At 43.4% G+C, this 16,770-nt stretch overlaps 1 protein-coding gene across 5 annotated transcripts in view; it reads right to left on the bottom strand.

Moving 5' to 3' along the window:
- ERCC6 (ERCC excision repair 6, chromatin remodeling factor) overlaps window positions 1-16,770 on the bottom strand; it is a 44,407-nt gene that overhangs the window by 1,571 nt on the left and 26,066 nt on the right. For 4 of the 5 annotated variants that reach the window (XM_084842294.1, XM_084842292.1, XM_084842291.1 and 1 more), the window contains 10 exons: window positions 16,329-16,445; window positions 14,768-14,863; window positions 12,200-12,418; window positions 11,539-11,649; window positions 8,805-8,924; window positions 7,792-7,886; window positions 6,085-6,230; window positions 5,337-5,999; window positions 2,816-3,017; window positions 1,248-1,326 (listed from right to left, as the gene is read on the bottom strand). In XM_084842294.1, the coding sequence (XP_084698420.1) occupies window positions 1,248-1,326; window positions 2,816-3,017; window positions 5,337-5,999; window positions 6,085-6,230; window positions 7,792-7,886; window positions 8,805-8,924; window positions 11,539-11,649; window positions 12,200-12,418; window positions 14,768-14,863; window positions 16,329-16,445 (1,848 nt within the window). The remainder of the gene's footprint in view (window positions 1-1,247; window positions 1,327-2,815; window positions 3,018-5,336; window positions 6,000-6,084; window positions 6,231-7,791; window positions 7,887-8,804; window positions 8,925-11,538; window positions 11,650-12,199; window positions 12,419-14,767; window positions 14,864-16,328; window positions 16,446-16,770) is intronic. The other variant, XM_084842293.1, reaches the window with a different exon arrangement.

Consider the following 16,770-nt stretch of genomic DNA (forward strand, 5'->3'; position numbering starts at 1 on the left):
CAATAGCTTACCTGTACAATGATTAACCTGGTGAAAACCTGGACACACTGCGCTATCACTGCTTTTGAGAAAGCTTTGAGTAGCATTCCACACAATTGACCTGGGGGTGTTCAGATGATCAGCGGGGGAAACAGCGCAGTGTCAGTTGTCTCCCTCGCAACCAGGATTACCCCAACTACCCGCGCCGCGTTGCAGGTTGCCATGTCATCCAAACCCAGTGCACGGTGTCACCATTATGACTTTTCACCCACCTTACAACTCCTACTGCAAGCCATGGATTGTAGGGTGGGTGAACAGTCACTGCACAACAGGTTTGGATGCCACAGCGTAGGTAATTAGGATAATCCCGGTTGCGCGAGCAGCATGGGCAAGGGAAACAACCAACATCGTGTTGTTTCCTCCGCTGATTGTTGGAACCTGGTCAGTAACAGCAGCAGTTGTTCATGGATGTACCATACAATACTGAGCAAATGGATGGGGGGGGGGGGTTATGTGAGCTGTTCCAGTTCAGCAGCCCTTCCTCAGACTGATCTCACTGACAGACATGATATTTAAGCACGGAAGGTTCAATACCTTGCATGGCCTACTCCCAACAAATGAAGAATAGTCTACCATTTTGATAACAGTTCTATGGTTTGGGGGAAATTACTCCTAAATTTCCTTAAAATTAAAATGCTTCAAGGTCATTGTAATTTCCATATATGATATATTTATTATAGGTTTTGTGATAAAGGTGACAGAGACAGCAATTATCTTCTAAAGAGATTTCTAGCATGTTTAAGCACTTTTTATTATCTTTCTGGAACTTATTAACCAAGTTACATATTCTGTGTATAAGTAAGCAGAAAGCTATTGTAAGTGGAAATGAAAGGAAAATCCCCTTAGTGCTTGTGATAGCACTGACCTTTGAGAAATATATCACATTCTGTCATATTAAAGCAACAGTCATTCTTAAATTGCCTTTTGGAAATGTTCCCCTAAATACCTATTTCTAGAATTTTATATGTTCAGTATAGGATTTGAAGGGATAAAATAAGACAGGTTTATTTTAGTTTCTTTTGCCTTTCATGTGACATGAAACCACATTTTTACTGAACTTTTAGGCAAGCCCCAATTTGCAATAAAGGGATAATGCTATGATCCTCATTACTGGCTGTTATACATTTTATTGAGCTAGAATGAACAAACAGTTAACATGTTTTACAATGCTGTATGTCTGTGGTAGCTATAATGTGCTCATGTTTCACCTTGCATTTCTTTCCCAGAGATGGAGAGGATGAAGATGGTATCACCAAATTCGGGTTCCTCTTCTGACCAAACCTGCTTCTGAAACATACCACAGAATTAGAGACACGTTCTTTACAAACAGACAGTAATATAAGATACATTACACAGGGGTGAGAAACCTGTTCCTGCCCAAGGGTTGCATGCCACCGGTGGGCGGGGTTAAAGCCACATATACATCCCATTCACAAATTCATCCATCCACCCCCCCATCCGCCCAATTCACACAACCATTTCCTTTCCCCACCCTCCTTCTGCAAACAGGACCCTTTCTCTTAAGCCTAATTGCCTTGTGGAAGGCATAATTGGGGGGGGGGGCCAGTATCAGAAGGGTTAATCTAGCACTAGGGTCATTCCTGAACAGCAGAAGTGTACTCCAGTCCCCAACACAGCACCCACGGACACCTCCAATGGCACCCACAAATGGATCCACAACATATTTATCCCCTATTTTTTTTAATATACATACACAGATTTGTACGAAATGCATACAACTTCCTAGCAATTATACATGGGCTGCAACAAAAGTGGACCAAATATACAAATAAGTATCCATTTGAAGGTGGCATCAATATGCTACCCATTGAAATATTGAAAGTGTTGTAAGGTCCTCAATCCATTGCAATATAGAAGCTGAGCGTTTATCCTTCCAATATTGTAATATCAGTCTTTTAGCTGTCAAATGGGCACAGACAATCCATTTACTAATTTCCAAGAAGCAGGTAGATAAAATTTATCCATGTAATAACCTCCTCAAATGCAGCAACTACTGGAAGTTGCCAGAACATACGTTTAAAAGAAGCATTAACTGCATTGCACTGCCAGCAATTAGCCAAATTAGATTGTCCCTTATTAAAGGGACATCACTGTATACAATGGATACGAAACAAATATTTTGGCTGAGTAAGACACAGCCTAAGATCCCTGAGACATGACAAGGAGACGCCAAAGTCGCAATCCACTGACTAGGCGTTTTGTGGTGGCACCCACAGCATGGTCTCAAATTCCCAGAAGTGCCCACAGGTCCAAAAAGGTTGGGGACTCCTGGTGTACACCGCCGGACTTCGACCAGGGCAACAATCGCACTAGGCAAATCAGTGCCTGTCGCGCCCTGTTTACCACCGGGGGAATGGGAACCATGATTAACCACCTCACAAAGAAGCATGGAGATAAATGAGGTAACATTTTCTCGTCTTGCCCGAGTTTCAGAATCGGCTATAGAACAGAAAAATCAAAGAGCCAAGGAGCACCAACGAACTTGTTCTTTGCCTTCTTCAGCAGCACAAGGCAGCACCAGTACGCTCTGCAAGTCTTCCATTTAGACACTGGACCAGTTAAGTGCTGCTCTGCGGGAGACTGTAAGGGCTGAAGTGGGGAAGTCGCAGGGGTCAGTAAAAAGCATGGGAGTTGTGATCTGGTTGGCCATTCACCTCTCTTAATTCTGCTTTGCAGGCAGGCATACTAAACGCACACCTCAAACATATAAACTAGCACCAGCCAATGAATCTGGAAGAGCCATCACAGGCCTTACTTGACTCTTGCTGGAAAGCCAGGCAGGCCGCTGGTGCCGGTCCAAGTGGGAACACCAGAAGCAGCTCCCCGACATCGCTGTCGAGATATCTTGAGGGCTCTGAGGGCATCTTGAGCAACACGACTGGCTTCTGCTTCCACTAGCACATAATCTGGACTGGAGGCTTCCATGATGGCATCGTGCTTCATTACGCTATGTATTCCTGGGAGGAGGAGGAGGAGGAACATGGCTTGTTTTTTAAACCATCTAAAATTATGTGTTACAGTACTAATGGAGAAGCTTAAGTATTTACAACACTTGCAACAGTTTCCTATTAAAAAAGAACAGGGCATAAGTCCAAACAGTAAGGATTGCTATTCTACAATCCTACGATGAACGCAACTGGAGATCAGTACACAGAATCACAGAACAGCAGGGTTGGAAGGGGCCTATAAGACCATCGGGTCCAACCCCTAAAGTACTTCCCTTCCTCCACTTCATGGTAGGAATAGCTGTCTGATCATCCATCACAGCAAATAAGCAATCATGTGGAACACGACACTCATGGAATGCTATACTCTATTTGGAGGGTACGGCACCATCTGCCCGGGGGGAGTTTTTTTCCATCTGGCTTCCCAAGTGCCTTTGTGGCTGTGGAGACAGGAAGGGTGAGAGCAGGATGAAGAGAACCAGCAGCGAGTTGTCAGCCACCCCAGGAAGCTGAGGAACATCTAGCTGGATGGTGGCCCTTCCAGAATCATAGAATAGTAGGGTTGGAAGGGGCCCATAAGACCATCAAGTCCAACCCCCGGCTCAATGCAGGAATCCAAGTCAGAGCATCCCTGACAGATGGCTGTCCAGCCTCATCATGAATGCCTCCAGTGTGGGAGAGCCCATCACCTCCTCAGGTAATGGGTTCCATTGTCGTGTTGCTCGAACAGTCAGGAAGTTTTTCCTGATGTTCAGCCAGAATCTGGCTTGCTGTAACTTGAGCCCATTATTCCGTGTCTGGCATTCTGGGATGATTGAGAAGAGATCCTGGCCTTTCTCTCTGGGACAACCTTTCAAGGACTTGAAGAGCGCTATCCTATCTCCCCGCAGTCTTCTCTTCTCAAGGCTAAACATGTTCCCCAGTTCTTTCAGTCTCTCTTCATAGGGCTTTGTTTCCAGTCCCCTGATCATCTTTGCTGCCCTCCTCTGAACCCTCTCCAGCTTGTCTGCATCCTTCTTAAAGTGTGGTGCCCAAAACTGGACACAGTACTCAAGATGAGGCCTAGCCCATGCTGAGTAAAGGGGAACTAGTACTTCCTGGGATTTGGAAGTTATGCTTCTATTAATGCAGCCAAAAATAGCATTTGCCTTTTTTGCAGCCACATCACATTGTTGGCTCACTCCCCAGAAGTGGGCAGTGTATTATGAAGCCTGCCACGGGGGACAGGTCACCCCAACAGGGAGTGACAAAGAGAGTTGCACAAATCAACCCTGGAGATCCAATGGGGTGACAGATGTCACAGCCAGCCAGAGCACCCTGACATCAATATCACTCCTTGGCCTTGGTGTAGCAAAGTGTAGCAAAGAGGACTGCCCTTCAGGTTGTTCCTTTGGGTCAGGACAAGGGCCCATCCTCTCAAGGCCTGGGATTTATTTTATTTATTGTATTTCTACAGTGCCCAATAGCTGAAGCTCTCTGGGTGGTTTACAACAATTGAAACCATAAAATACATCATAAGATATAATATAACAGTTTAAAACAGTATAAAATGAAAATAAAATAAAAAATAAAACCTAGCAGCAACACAGAGGAACAGGAACAGAGAGAAAATACAGCAAGGGGGAAGTCCTAGTTTGGGTGAGGGGGCAGGCTGGGCTAGGGTTAGACTGCCTAAGTTCCAGATGGAATTAAAGGGTGGCAATGAAGGCGAGTGGCTAGAAGGCTATGAAAGGGTGGCCAGCCAGAGTGGCTGCTTCCTTTCTTGCCTTGGCCACTTCACTGGGGAATAGAGCTGAGAGTGGATTTAGCTGTATGGACTGGCTAACAAAAGGGGGATGCTCTCCAGTACTCTATTAGTTTTTGTATGACAAGAGTTTATTTGCATAACCCTGTAACAGTTTATATAACTAAACTGAGTGGCAATCCAGTATAACCTGGTATGTATTAACAGAAAAAAAATTCAGTTAGGAAACATTTATGCCTTTAAATGGGGCAACTACATCTTGGGGTGATAAAAACCAGGTTTTAAGTGAGGGTGGATAAAAAACCTGGTTCAGTTTATTTGTCATGCCAGCCCTGGCCTAAGGCACCTGATTAACAGAAGCTGGCATATATAACCATGCACGTATGTATGTAAGCATGCACTTATTGACAAGCTTTTCAATTGTTTCAAGAAAACCGAAACAAAGGATGCAAATAAGGAAATATTTACATATTCCAGTAGCAGAATTTGGGATTCTCTCCTATTGTTGCTGCCACTTGTAATAGGTTTTCTGGATCTATCTCAGGATTAGTTCTCTTTTACAAAATGATGTACAAGGAAAGAGTTACCTGATTTTTTGAAAAGTTTCTCCAAAACATAGTCATCAATTTTCTTTGGATCTTTCTCTTCCTCATTGTCTTCCTTTTGGTACTTTCTCTGCTTCACCAGGTGAGGAATTCGTTCACCCTCAAACCTGGCATCTCGGGAATGTTTGTGCTTCCTTAGGCTGCCCTCATGATGTTTTGTTTTTGAGGTGTGCTTATGATTATTTTGCAGTTGCACATTACCATCCTGCTCCCTGCAATGACTCTTTTTCTCCTCTACCAGATTTTGCTGCTTCTCATCACTTACACTAGATTCAGCAACTGGCAAGGAGTTCAACAATCCCATACTCTCAGATGCCCCTTTCTTCTCCAGCTGTGATCCCTCAACTGATTCTAAAGGCTTCTCTTCCACTCTAATGAATGAACCTGTATCAGCAGCAGTAATTTGGGCATCATATTTTGGAAGACTGGACGGAGACCTTTCCAAGTTTCTCTTGATATTTCCAGCAGATTCTACTGATGTTCTCGGTGAATTATCATGTTGTCTTGCTGAGAAATAATCTGACAGTTTGGTGCATGTGGACGAGGTATACTCTGCAAGATGACGACATCTTTTAGGAACAACAGAGAGTTTTGCGACTTTACACTTTAATTGTGACTTTGGTGTCGGAACATCAGAACCAGTACCTGGAATGCATTACGCAGAAAATCATTAGCTGTTCTTGTCCCCGATTTTGTTGTAAAGATGTTACAATTCCTTCCTTTGACATACCTGCAAAAATAGCGCTGGTTTCTGTCCCCTGAGTTCCATCTGGGCTGCTCAATGTAAAGAGTTCATAGAGATCGTTGGATTTAAAAAAGCGCCTTTGCTTTGGATCTTTCAACACTCTGTTTGTTAGAAACTGTTTGAAGATTTGTCTGGAAAAGTAAAATGTTGTGGTAAGATAGTAGTAGCGATCTGTTCAAAACACTGAATATGAGGCGCCACAAGAAAAAGTAAAGATATGAATTTTATCCTAGAGAACAATTATATAGTGCAACAAAATTCTTGTTTCACACAGATGCTCTGATTTACTTTGGTAAATTTTAAGCAATTCACCAACTGCTAACCATGCAATTCCTGCATTTAAAAATCCCACAACATACTAAATAAATATTCTATGAGACACTGTTTATCACTAGTAGAACATACAAATAATTGAAAACTCTGCATTTTGTTTTACAAAGAAGAAATCCATATAAAGGAGCGATGGAAAGAAAAAATAAATGCTAAAATGCAGCAAAAAGTTAGCAGAGGGATCCAAATCAACAAGCCATAATGAAGTCAGCTCAGTTTCTAAAGGTGAGATGGAAAGATTGAAAGGGAAAAAATGGTTGGGATGAGAACATGAACCTAAGAGAGTTTGGCTTGTCGTAACCCTATCTATGGAACTCTTATCAGAAAAGTTGTTTCTCCCCCTGAAATAGAACAAATCCTTTCGGATCCGCCCCCATTGTCTCCTTTTGTTTTGGGTTTTCCTCTCTCCAAACCGAGCCAACCAAATAAATGAAAAGACACCAGCCCATATACAGGACACATTATCATGCTCAGGGCATGGTTTGCAGCACATGATATGGCCAGCTGGCAGAAGCGAAGCAGGTCTGGGTCTTGTCAGCGCCTGGATGGGAGACTGCCTAAGAATCTTAAGTTCCATAATGGAAAAAAGGGGCAACACAAATGTAATTAATTCAATTAACACAAAAATTTTCTATTTAACATTTGTGTTAAGGGCTTTCCATGTTCTCTCAAGCTCCAAATCCTGATAAATGGAAACTATTAAAGGCCACATCCTTAACGGACATGTTATTTAGGTAACATGGCTGGGCATGGTACCCAATGCTGTGGTTAGTTCCAGCTTCACCTCTACCTCGGCGCTGGACAGCAGTCAGAGGCAGGGGTGGACCTATGGTCCAGATTTGTTTGTTCACTGGAATAGACACACAGAGTCTAGGCAACTGAAGTTAACACTCCACATTATAAGCATGCAACTGGCAACAAATACATAGAATGATACAGTTGGAAGTGATCTTGAAGGTCATCATTTCAACCCCTTGCTCAGTGCAGTATAGCTAGAGGTAAAGCATTCCTTCTTACTCCTTCTCTGCATCTCCGACAGGGTTTTGATTAGTTTTATAATCCTGAAACCAAAATCCTGTACCGTACATTTCCAAATAATGCAGAATGAGCAGAAGAGTTAGAGGAGTAAGAAAAAGAGTGCCTCTCTTACACTGCCAAGTTCCAGATCAATCCGTTGAGCCATTTTCCGAATATAAGCCAAAGGTCTTACTGCCTGCCCTCCACTTTCTGAATATAATGGCAGAACGCGATTCATCTGACTCACCCTTAATGTAGAGCCACAACTGCAGCCCTTAAATAAATGCTGCTCCTTAGAGCTGCATCTGGTAAAACAAGTTAATTCACTAATACAGTCCCACAGACCTGTGGTAAATCTTTTCTTCAATAGTACCCGCAGTAAGAAGTCTGTACACTGTCACCTCTTTTGTTTGGCCTATTCTCCATGCACGTTCTCGAGCCTAGAACACAGAAGTGTTTGCAAATGACATTTTCAGACACAAAATGGAGAAAACCCTGTCCTAGAGTTAAACAGTTACATTTAAAACATTGTTGCATTAAAAACATTGAGAGCCAGTGTGATGTAGTGGTTTGAGTGTTGGACTGAGACTCAGAAGATCTGGGCTCTAGTCCCCATTTGGCCAGAAGCTCACTGGGTGCCTTTGGGCCAGCCACTGACTCTCAGCCTCACCTACCTCACAGGAGGAGGACCATGTAAGCCACCCTGGGGTCCTTGGAGGAAAAAAGGCGGGATATCAATGCAGTAATAAATAAATATAATGTCCTTAGAACCAGCCACATCTCTTTCTTTAGAAAAAGCAGCCATAGGCCTCCCAATCCGGACTGGCTAGCCTGTCATGCACACTTGCAATGCTATTTTCTTGCTGAAAACTATCTGCCAACCCTGCTATTTATCTTTGGAGGCGGCAGCAGCAGCCTCAGGGGCCAATTCCCAATGTTTAAACTGTGCAGGAGAACTATCCTGATTAATTGCTGGAAGTGTCAGAAACAAATAGATTTCTATCTTTCATGGTGGGAAAGTTCCTTGGCAGAAAATACTGGGAAGTGATTAATAAAAATATGGAGAAAAAATTAGGCTACAACATTTCATTAATGCTTTAGTTTATGAGACTTTTGATGTAATGGGTAGTTTGGCCCTTAGCAAGTAACTTCATATGCCAGGAAAGACTTTTCATAGGAGTTAAACATCCTGAATGTTGCATGCCTTTGAATGTTTGTTTTCATTCTTCTCTTCTTCAGACAAAGCTACACGTTTATCCACCACATGTACTTACGGTATCATGACTCGAGGAACATGGCTGCACTGCATTACTTATTAGGTCCGTCTCAGATGTATGGTTCTCTTCCACAAAACCTACCTGGGTGTCTGTGCTGGGATTCCAGTCAGGGTCATAGATAATCACTCGGTCTGCACCTGTCAGGTTAATACCAAGCCCACCAACTCGAGTAGTAAGAAGGAATACAAATATGGATGTATCCTGTAAAGGCATACAACACAAGGCACTTTTAGGAAAAGTTTAAAATTGCATATATTCGGTCTTGCAAGCCTATGAAAGAACTGAACATGCATTTTGGATGCCCAAGGCAGTACAGTTCTAAGCATCTGTACCTGGGAACAAGTCCCATTGAAATCAATGGGGACTCACTTCTGAGTCAACATGTTTAGGATTAGCATGTAAGGGAAATTAATGCTAAAGTTCATCAAGGTCTGAGAATAAATCAAAAGATCCACACACAGCAAATGTAACATACAATCCTTGTGTGTGCATTAGAAGGCGCAAGGCCAAACACTGACAAATTTTCAGAGTTAAGAATGACAAGGTGATTAAAAGAAAAGTGCCACGGAAATTATGTTTTGGTGTGCAGACAAACAAAGGTGATTACATATAAATGAATATGGAAACAGAATCAGAGATCATAACCATCATCGAGAAACTGTTGTACAAAAGAGGGACCTTTCTGAGGGGTTGCAGAGAAAAGGATTTGCATACATTTGCTATCATTCCTCTTTCAAGCCCAGTACAAAATATAAATCGTCCCACAATTACGAATTTTCAGTTTATTTGCTTGCATAGGTTGGGTCAAGGCAGAAAAATCCAGTTTAGTTTTTCGAGATACCCTTTTTCCCCAACATCATCAATTCAAACAAACAGAGGCCAGTTTTCAGGAAAACTTTGCTACTTAACTTCACACATTTGTGGGGGCACTGGGAGAAACAGAACCGTGAGATTTGCTGAAACTGCTAACTCCAGTGATGAAGGGTTGTAATGGCCCCAGGCCTGTAACCAAGTCACCTGTAGTTTTAGAGGGGCCTAGAGATCCATAATGCTTTGCTTTGGTTCATTATTAAATGCAATTTCCTTGCTAGTGGGCCTCTGAGCTTGTGAGATGAGTCAAAGGTTGATACCACTGCCTCAGCACATTCCATGCTAATGAGCTACCATTTATCTTATCATGCCTAGGATGCGCCTGAGAAGTGAGGCTCTGTTTAGGCTCTGTTTACAGGTGTCTGTGCTGGGAAAGTTCTGATTGTTTCCCCTCTGACGTGGGGCTGTTCATCTGCAACGTTTCCAGCACAGACTAACGCTAATTAACTCTTGCTGATGTCATGCTGCCTCACTGCTAACATGTATGGTATGAGACCCATTGTACCCCTTGGCTCTGGGTTCAGAGAAGCTCTCTGATCCAACCATTGGGTACGCCTGTGTGCTGTAAGTACTCAATAAAGTCTCCTTGTAAGCAAACCTGGATCTGGCTTATCACTACCTCGGCACCTCCAAACCTTAGCAGCCCACGGCCAGGGCATACAAGGGTAGAGTTGTTCAACAGCCTGCCTATGTTCTGCTGGTGATATACAACCTGATCAGATATCCCATGCCTCTGCAGTGGGATAATCATTTTTGGATGGTACATCCAAAAGAATGTACCAGGCCAAAAGAAAGCATCAACTTCATTCAAAAGTCAATCAAATGATATCACACTTCAAAACAGCCTGACAGTGGTCAGTTCTCTAAAGATGGTTTGCCTGACTACTCAGTGCTGGGATTTTGTTCAGCAAACAACCAGTCACCACACTGCAGATGGGCATGATTCACTTATTCACTGTTCTACCTGAAATGTGAAACCAGATTTAAACTCTACCAGCCTGAAATTCCAGAACAGAAATAACAAGTAAACAAAGTGTGCTTCCAGATGAGAAGGCATTCTGCAGATATTCCATCTTTTCTGTCTTAACAGATTATCTGTGGTAAGAGAAAAGATGGAAGAAGCAGCAGGAAAACGTGGGAGGGCATGAGTGGAAGACAACAGCATCTGGACCTCCTGTCAAATTCTGTGAATGATGCATAAAAGCCTTGGCTGGAAGCACCACGAATCTTCCCAAATCTTCCTATGTGTGGTGGTGGACTGGTAGCAAGATTGCATCTTCCCACTGGAATCCGTGTGTGGCCGTAACATCAGAACGGTGCACATTCACATACATCCTATTCCCACCTATGAGTGGATATCTGAGGCAGGGCAGGTGCACCAGATGGGTGGGAAGGCAAGGCATCTTCACTCTACACACACACACACACACACACACACACACACACACACGAGATCAGCCAACCTGGCCCCATCCATCAGTCAGAGAAGGAGCAGCTGCAGGGAGCTTACTTCCCTCCTCCGCACCCGAAAGGATGCTCTGCTCCAGGGCTTATTTTCCTCTTCCCTCTCCATTCCTTTTTCCTTTTGTATCATGTCTATTAAATTGTGATCCTGTGAGCAGGGACTATCTTATCTTTTGATCTCTGTACAGCACTTGGAAAGTTTCAGATACCCGAAAAGCGAACAGCAAGAAGAGAAGAATATCATCTGAACTGGGCCAGTATTTTATTTTGAGTAAATCTCCCCTCCCCCCATCTCTAAGAACTCTCATTTGAAATACATTTGGAATGTTGCACCCAATAAATCTTTGTACAGCTCCAGAAGTTTGCTACTAATTTGTATGTCTGCATAATATCCTCCTGCTTTTAACCCTTACCAAACCAAATGTTTTAATCCATGCTTCTCAAATGAGTATCAGGAACAGTCTGCCCAGGAGTTTCTCACCTCATTGTATCTTGCAATAAGTGGCTGCCTTGATGCGACTGTTGTGGTGCCATCCATTTTGAGGTAGGAATAAGTTCTCTGCTCCAGGAATGCTTCAAGGATGTGCAGCATCTGCAGCATTAAGAGAAAAGGGTTTTGCTGAACAGGGCACCAAAATTAAAATAGCTACCTAATATCGCAAGAGCTCCTGGCAGAGATTATAAGGGCTGCTTTGCCTGCTATCTTAAAAAATGCAGCTGAATGCTTACATTTAAGCTTTACACACGCTTCTCTTGGAAGAAAGGTGAATCCCTCCACAGATGCCTTCCAAGCATAATGTGGGAATTACTCCTGATGATCATACTTCTGCAGCCATTGAAACACTCCACTAGCTTACTGTGGAAGAATACAAATACATAGCCCAGGTCCACCTAAAGATGGTATTATTGCAAACTTGAACTAGGGAAGGGAATGCATCTACTAGAGCAGCAGAATTTGGTTAAAAGTGTGTGTGTGTTCTGATCAGAACTGATCAGCAAGGAAGGGCAACCTCCCCACTTAGATGGTTTTAAAACACTGCATTCTTTGGAGTATTCTGCAAACCAGTTTCTCATTTACAGCAACAGGTCACAGTAGATACCAAACATGTATCTTACCTGCCAGGTATCTTACCTGCACTTACCTGCCTAGACTGAGAAAAGAGAAGTACTCTGTGCCCCTGCTTGTGCCATATTTTCAACAGAGACTCTACAACTATCATTTTCCCAGAACGTTTCCAAAATCCAAAATGGTCCTCTTCATTTAATTCTTCATCAGGTACACCCTTCAGAATCTTAGGGCCACCAGAAAAGATGTCTGGATGGTTGCAGATTTTCCGCAGGGCTATCAGTCCGGAGAAAATCTACACAGAAGACACAGCCAAACACTTTCATTCTCAAAGTGATCCTATTCTTTTGCACATTAAACCAGCAAACAGGCCAAAATGAAAGCACGCAGCCATTTTTTCGTGTGTTCGTGTGTGTGTGTGTGTGTGTGTGTGAGAGAGAGTGAGAGAGAGAGAGAGTTTTCAATAGTAGCAGACCTCAATAACAATATTACAATGGTAATATAATTGTCAAAGCCAAGACATCCTCCATTATCTGAGGCACTGCAGGCACAATTCATAGAATAGAATCATAGAATCATAGAATAGTAGGGTTGGAAGGGGCCTACAAGGCCATCGAGTCCAACCCCCTCCTCAATGCAGGAATCCAAGTCAGAGCATCCCTGACAAATGGCTGTCCAGCCTCGTCTTGAAGGCCTCCAGTGTGGGAGAGCCCACCACCTCCCCAGGTAATTGGTTCCATTGCCGTATTGCTCTGACACTCAGGAAGTTTTTCCTGATGTTCAGTCGGAATCTGGCTTCCTGTAACTTGAGCCCATTATTCCGTGTCCTGCACTCTGGGATGATCAAGAAGAGATCCTGGCCTTCTTCTCTGTGACAACCTTTCAAGTACTTGAAGAGTGCTATCATATCTCCCCTCAGACTTCTCTTCTCAAGGCTAAACATGCCCAGTTCTTTCAGTCTCTCTTCATAGGGCTTTGTTTCCAGTCCCCTGATCATCTTTGTTGCCCTCCTTTGAACCCTCTCCAGCTTGTCTGCATCCTTCTTAAAGTGTGGTGCCCAGAACTGGACACAGTACTCCAGATGAGGCCTAACCAGTGCTGAGTAGAGGGGAACTAGTACTTCCCGGGATTTGGAAGCGATGCTTCTATGAATGCAGCCCAAAATAGCATTTGCCTTTTTTGCAGCCACATCACATTGTTGGCTCATATTCAGCTTGTGATCGACAACAATTCCAAGATCCTTCTCGCTCGTAGTGTGGTTGAGCCACGTATCCCCCATCTTGTAACTGTGCATTTGGTTTCTTTTTCCTAGGTGCAGAACTTGGCATTTGTCCCTATTAAATGCCATTCTGTTGTTTTCTGCCCAGCACTCCAGTCTATCCAGATCACTTTGAATTTTGTTTCTGTCTTCCAAAGTATTAGCTATCCCGCCCAATTTGGTGTCATCTGCAAATTTGATCAGCATTCCCTGCACCTCCTCCTCCAAGTCATTAATAAAAATGTTGAAGAGCACTGGGCCCAGGACTGAGCCCTGCGGTACCCCACTCGTTACCTCTCCCCAGCTTGAGAAGGTCCCATTGATAAGCACTCTTTGAGTCCGATTCTGTAGCCAACTGTGGATCCACCGGATCGTTGTTTCATCTAGCCCACTTCGAGCTAGTTTGCTCATCAGGATATCATGGGGCACTTTGTTGAAAGCTTTGCTGAAGTCGAGGTATATGATGTCCACAGCATTCCCACGGTCTACAAGGGAGGTGACTTGATCAAAAAATGAGATCAGATTTGTCTGGCAGGACTTGTTTTTGACAAATCCATGTTGGCTTCGAGTAATCACGGCATTGTTGTCAAGGTGCTTCCAGATGGATTGCTTTATGATCTGCTCCAGAATTTTCCCAGGGATTGATGTCAGACTGACTGGTCTGTAGTTCCCAGGTTCCTCCTTTTTACCCTTTTTGAAGATAGGGACAACGTTAGCCCTCCTCCAGTCATCTGGCACTTCCCCGGTCCTCCATGATTTCTCAAAGAGAATAGACAGCGGTTCTGAGAGTTCTTCTGCCAGTTCCTTTATGACTCTAGGATGCAGTTCATCTGGCCCTGGAGATTTGAACTCATTCAAAGTAAATTCACTGAGCTTCTCTGCAGAAGCCTTACTGAAATAAATCTAAGAAGCACAAATGTAGTAGGGCAGTCCCAGAATTATTTCAGCATCTATTAAAACCACTATTAGGGAGGTTTAAAGAACTTTTATACATAAGTAATGCAAAAATGGAAGGCAGATGGCCCATAAATCAAGTTATAAATAACCATGCTGAATACAATTGTTACTAATTTCTTTGATGACTATTCACTCCAATATGAAGCTCCATGCTTGCTCTAATGTGCACATGGGGCTCCCCCACTGAATTCAACATTAAAACTCCCCCCATATAATGGGGATGCATCCAGAGTCAAAGTCACTGCAGGAAACCTAGCTCATGCAGGGCCTGACATCCGAACCTGGAACTCTGGATTCTCTCTTCACCAATAAGCCAGAGTTCCTGGTTTGGTCATCATTAAACAGCCGAGGGAGGGATTGACCCTGGGTCGTTTAGCTGCTCTCACTTCTTTCATGCAACCTGGCAATCTATTCTTTATTTGCACTGACCTGCATGTCTCCATTGAGAATCTGATAAACTTCTTTGGAATCAATAAATTTTTTGTAAACTTGGTGCTGCTCATCTGTCAAACGGCAAAACAGTACCTAGAGAAAGATACTGCAGCAGTTACTATACTTAAACATCATAAATGAACACGGAACTACACACAGCAATGGCAGGTACAAGTCCTTCCCCAAAGAGCTTACAATCAAGGAACGCGTATAGAGGTTGCTTTCATTACAGGGATTAGCATCTCCATAAGCAATTCCACAGCCCTTGGACTCTTATTATCTGCCAAGCCTCACGTCATGTCATCTGCCAGGCAATTCATGGTTACATCAACAAACCACGGTTAACAAGTCCTGGCTTAGCATTGCGTGAATACAGCCAATATACTACTATACTGCTCAATCTGCAGCCAACCAAATCCCTGGAAACCTCTTGAGGAAAGCGATTGTCTGGCACTAATCTAACACAGCTATAATGCTGCATTTGCTTGGAGGCTGCATGTACCATATTTAACATTGATCAAGCTCACACATCATGACCGACTATGGGTTAAACAACCCCTGGTTATAGTCAGGGCCACGCACGAGCGTGATGCCTCCCACCCACTTCCACCTTACATCCAGTTTCCATTTGCCATGATACACAAACCCAGAACTCTGGGGTATTGAGGGGGGAAACAGTCCAGAGTTCTAACCCATTCCTGGGCTGTTTTGGAAGTCAGATGCGAAGCAGAAGCAGCAGGCGGGCAGCACGCTCGCGCCCAGCAACGTTACACGTGAACTGGGTTCCCGCATGTTCCCTTCTTCCCGACACAATTTTCAAGAAACAACAGCAAAAAGATAAGGCTGCCAAAACACTAAGAGCATATATGCTTATATGCCATATTTTATGTCTTAAAAAGAGGTTGTCATGTTTTTATTTTGCACTGAAAGGCTGATGGCTCCAAAATAGTAGGTACTGCTCACCAAAATCTTGTAGGTTATTGCAAAGCCTATTTAAAGCCGTTTAAAAATTCAAAACCAACCTCATAGGAACAGAGATAGCAACATTTGAAATACGGCATCTGTGGCCAAAAATGAGGAAAGTGGACCCCCAAACTAAACTTCTTCCTCAGCTATGAATTTCAAAACTAAAAAGGTCCCTCCTGAAACACACAGGCTTTATGTATCTGACTGGACTATAAGAAGTTTTTGGAGTATTATAGCCTTTTTGTCCCTGTTGCTCTCTGTCTAAGGAGGTTCTGGCCTCTATTCATCCCCACCCACCCCATTGTGTTGTTTTCAGGAAAATCAATCAATCCCTTATTCTTTTAAGGTTTTAAAACAACACTTCCTACTGCTGTGCCAGGATTTCATTAAATCAAGAGTGGCTTCACGTGTCATGAGAAAGCAAACCGACAGCAAGTTCAAATGAGCTGGGCCTCCTTTTTCACCTTGTGGGGGCTAATGTACTAAAGGTCTCTCCCCCAAGAGGGAGATGCTCAAGGCACTTCCTCATACACAAAGACTTTTACAGAGGTATGAAGATGCCAAACACACAGATGGCACAACTGAACAGTACCTGTTCGTTTTTATCCGGTAGTGAGAGGCTCATTTTAACATCTGCCTTCATTCTCCGCAGCAAATAGGGGTTAATGGTGTCCCGTAAAATACAAGCACACTTGTATGCAGTTTTCACCTTTTGAAGAATAGAACAATGCTAGTTTACAACGCTAGTGTGATACTCATTTTCCCACATTATTCTCCCACGCTTCCTACGAAGAGCTCAGGATGACATGCATGGAGGCTATCCCATGTTATCCTGACAACCCCCACCCCCCATGAGGTACTTTAGGCTGAGTGACAGACTGGTTGCCCAGTAAACTTCATGACAGAACAGGGATTTGAACCCTGGTCTCCCCAACACTCAAATCAATATGCTATGCTGGATTGTTATTTTAATATACTTTTAAAATAATGCTTCTTCAGTAGATAGAGAAAACTGCAAGTAATTTGCAATGCTG

This window comes from Heloderma suspectum, chromosome 3 (assembly GCF_057233095.1).
Source record: "Heloderma suspectum isolate Gila_16-S chromosome 3, 16-S_ref, whole genome shotgun sequence".
Classification (NCBI taxonomy): domain Eukaryota; kingdom Metazoa; phylum Chordata; class Lepidosauria; order Squamata; family Helodermatidae; genus Heloderma; species Heloderma suspectum.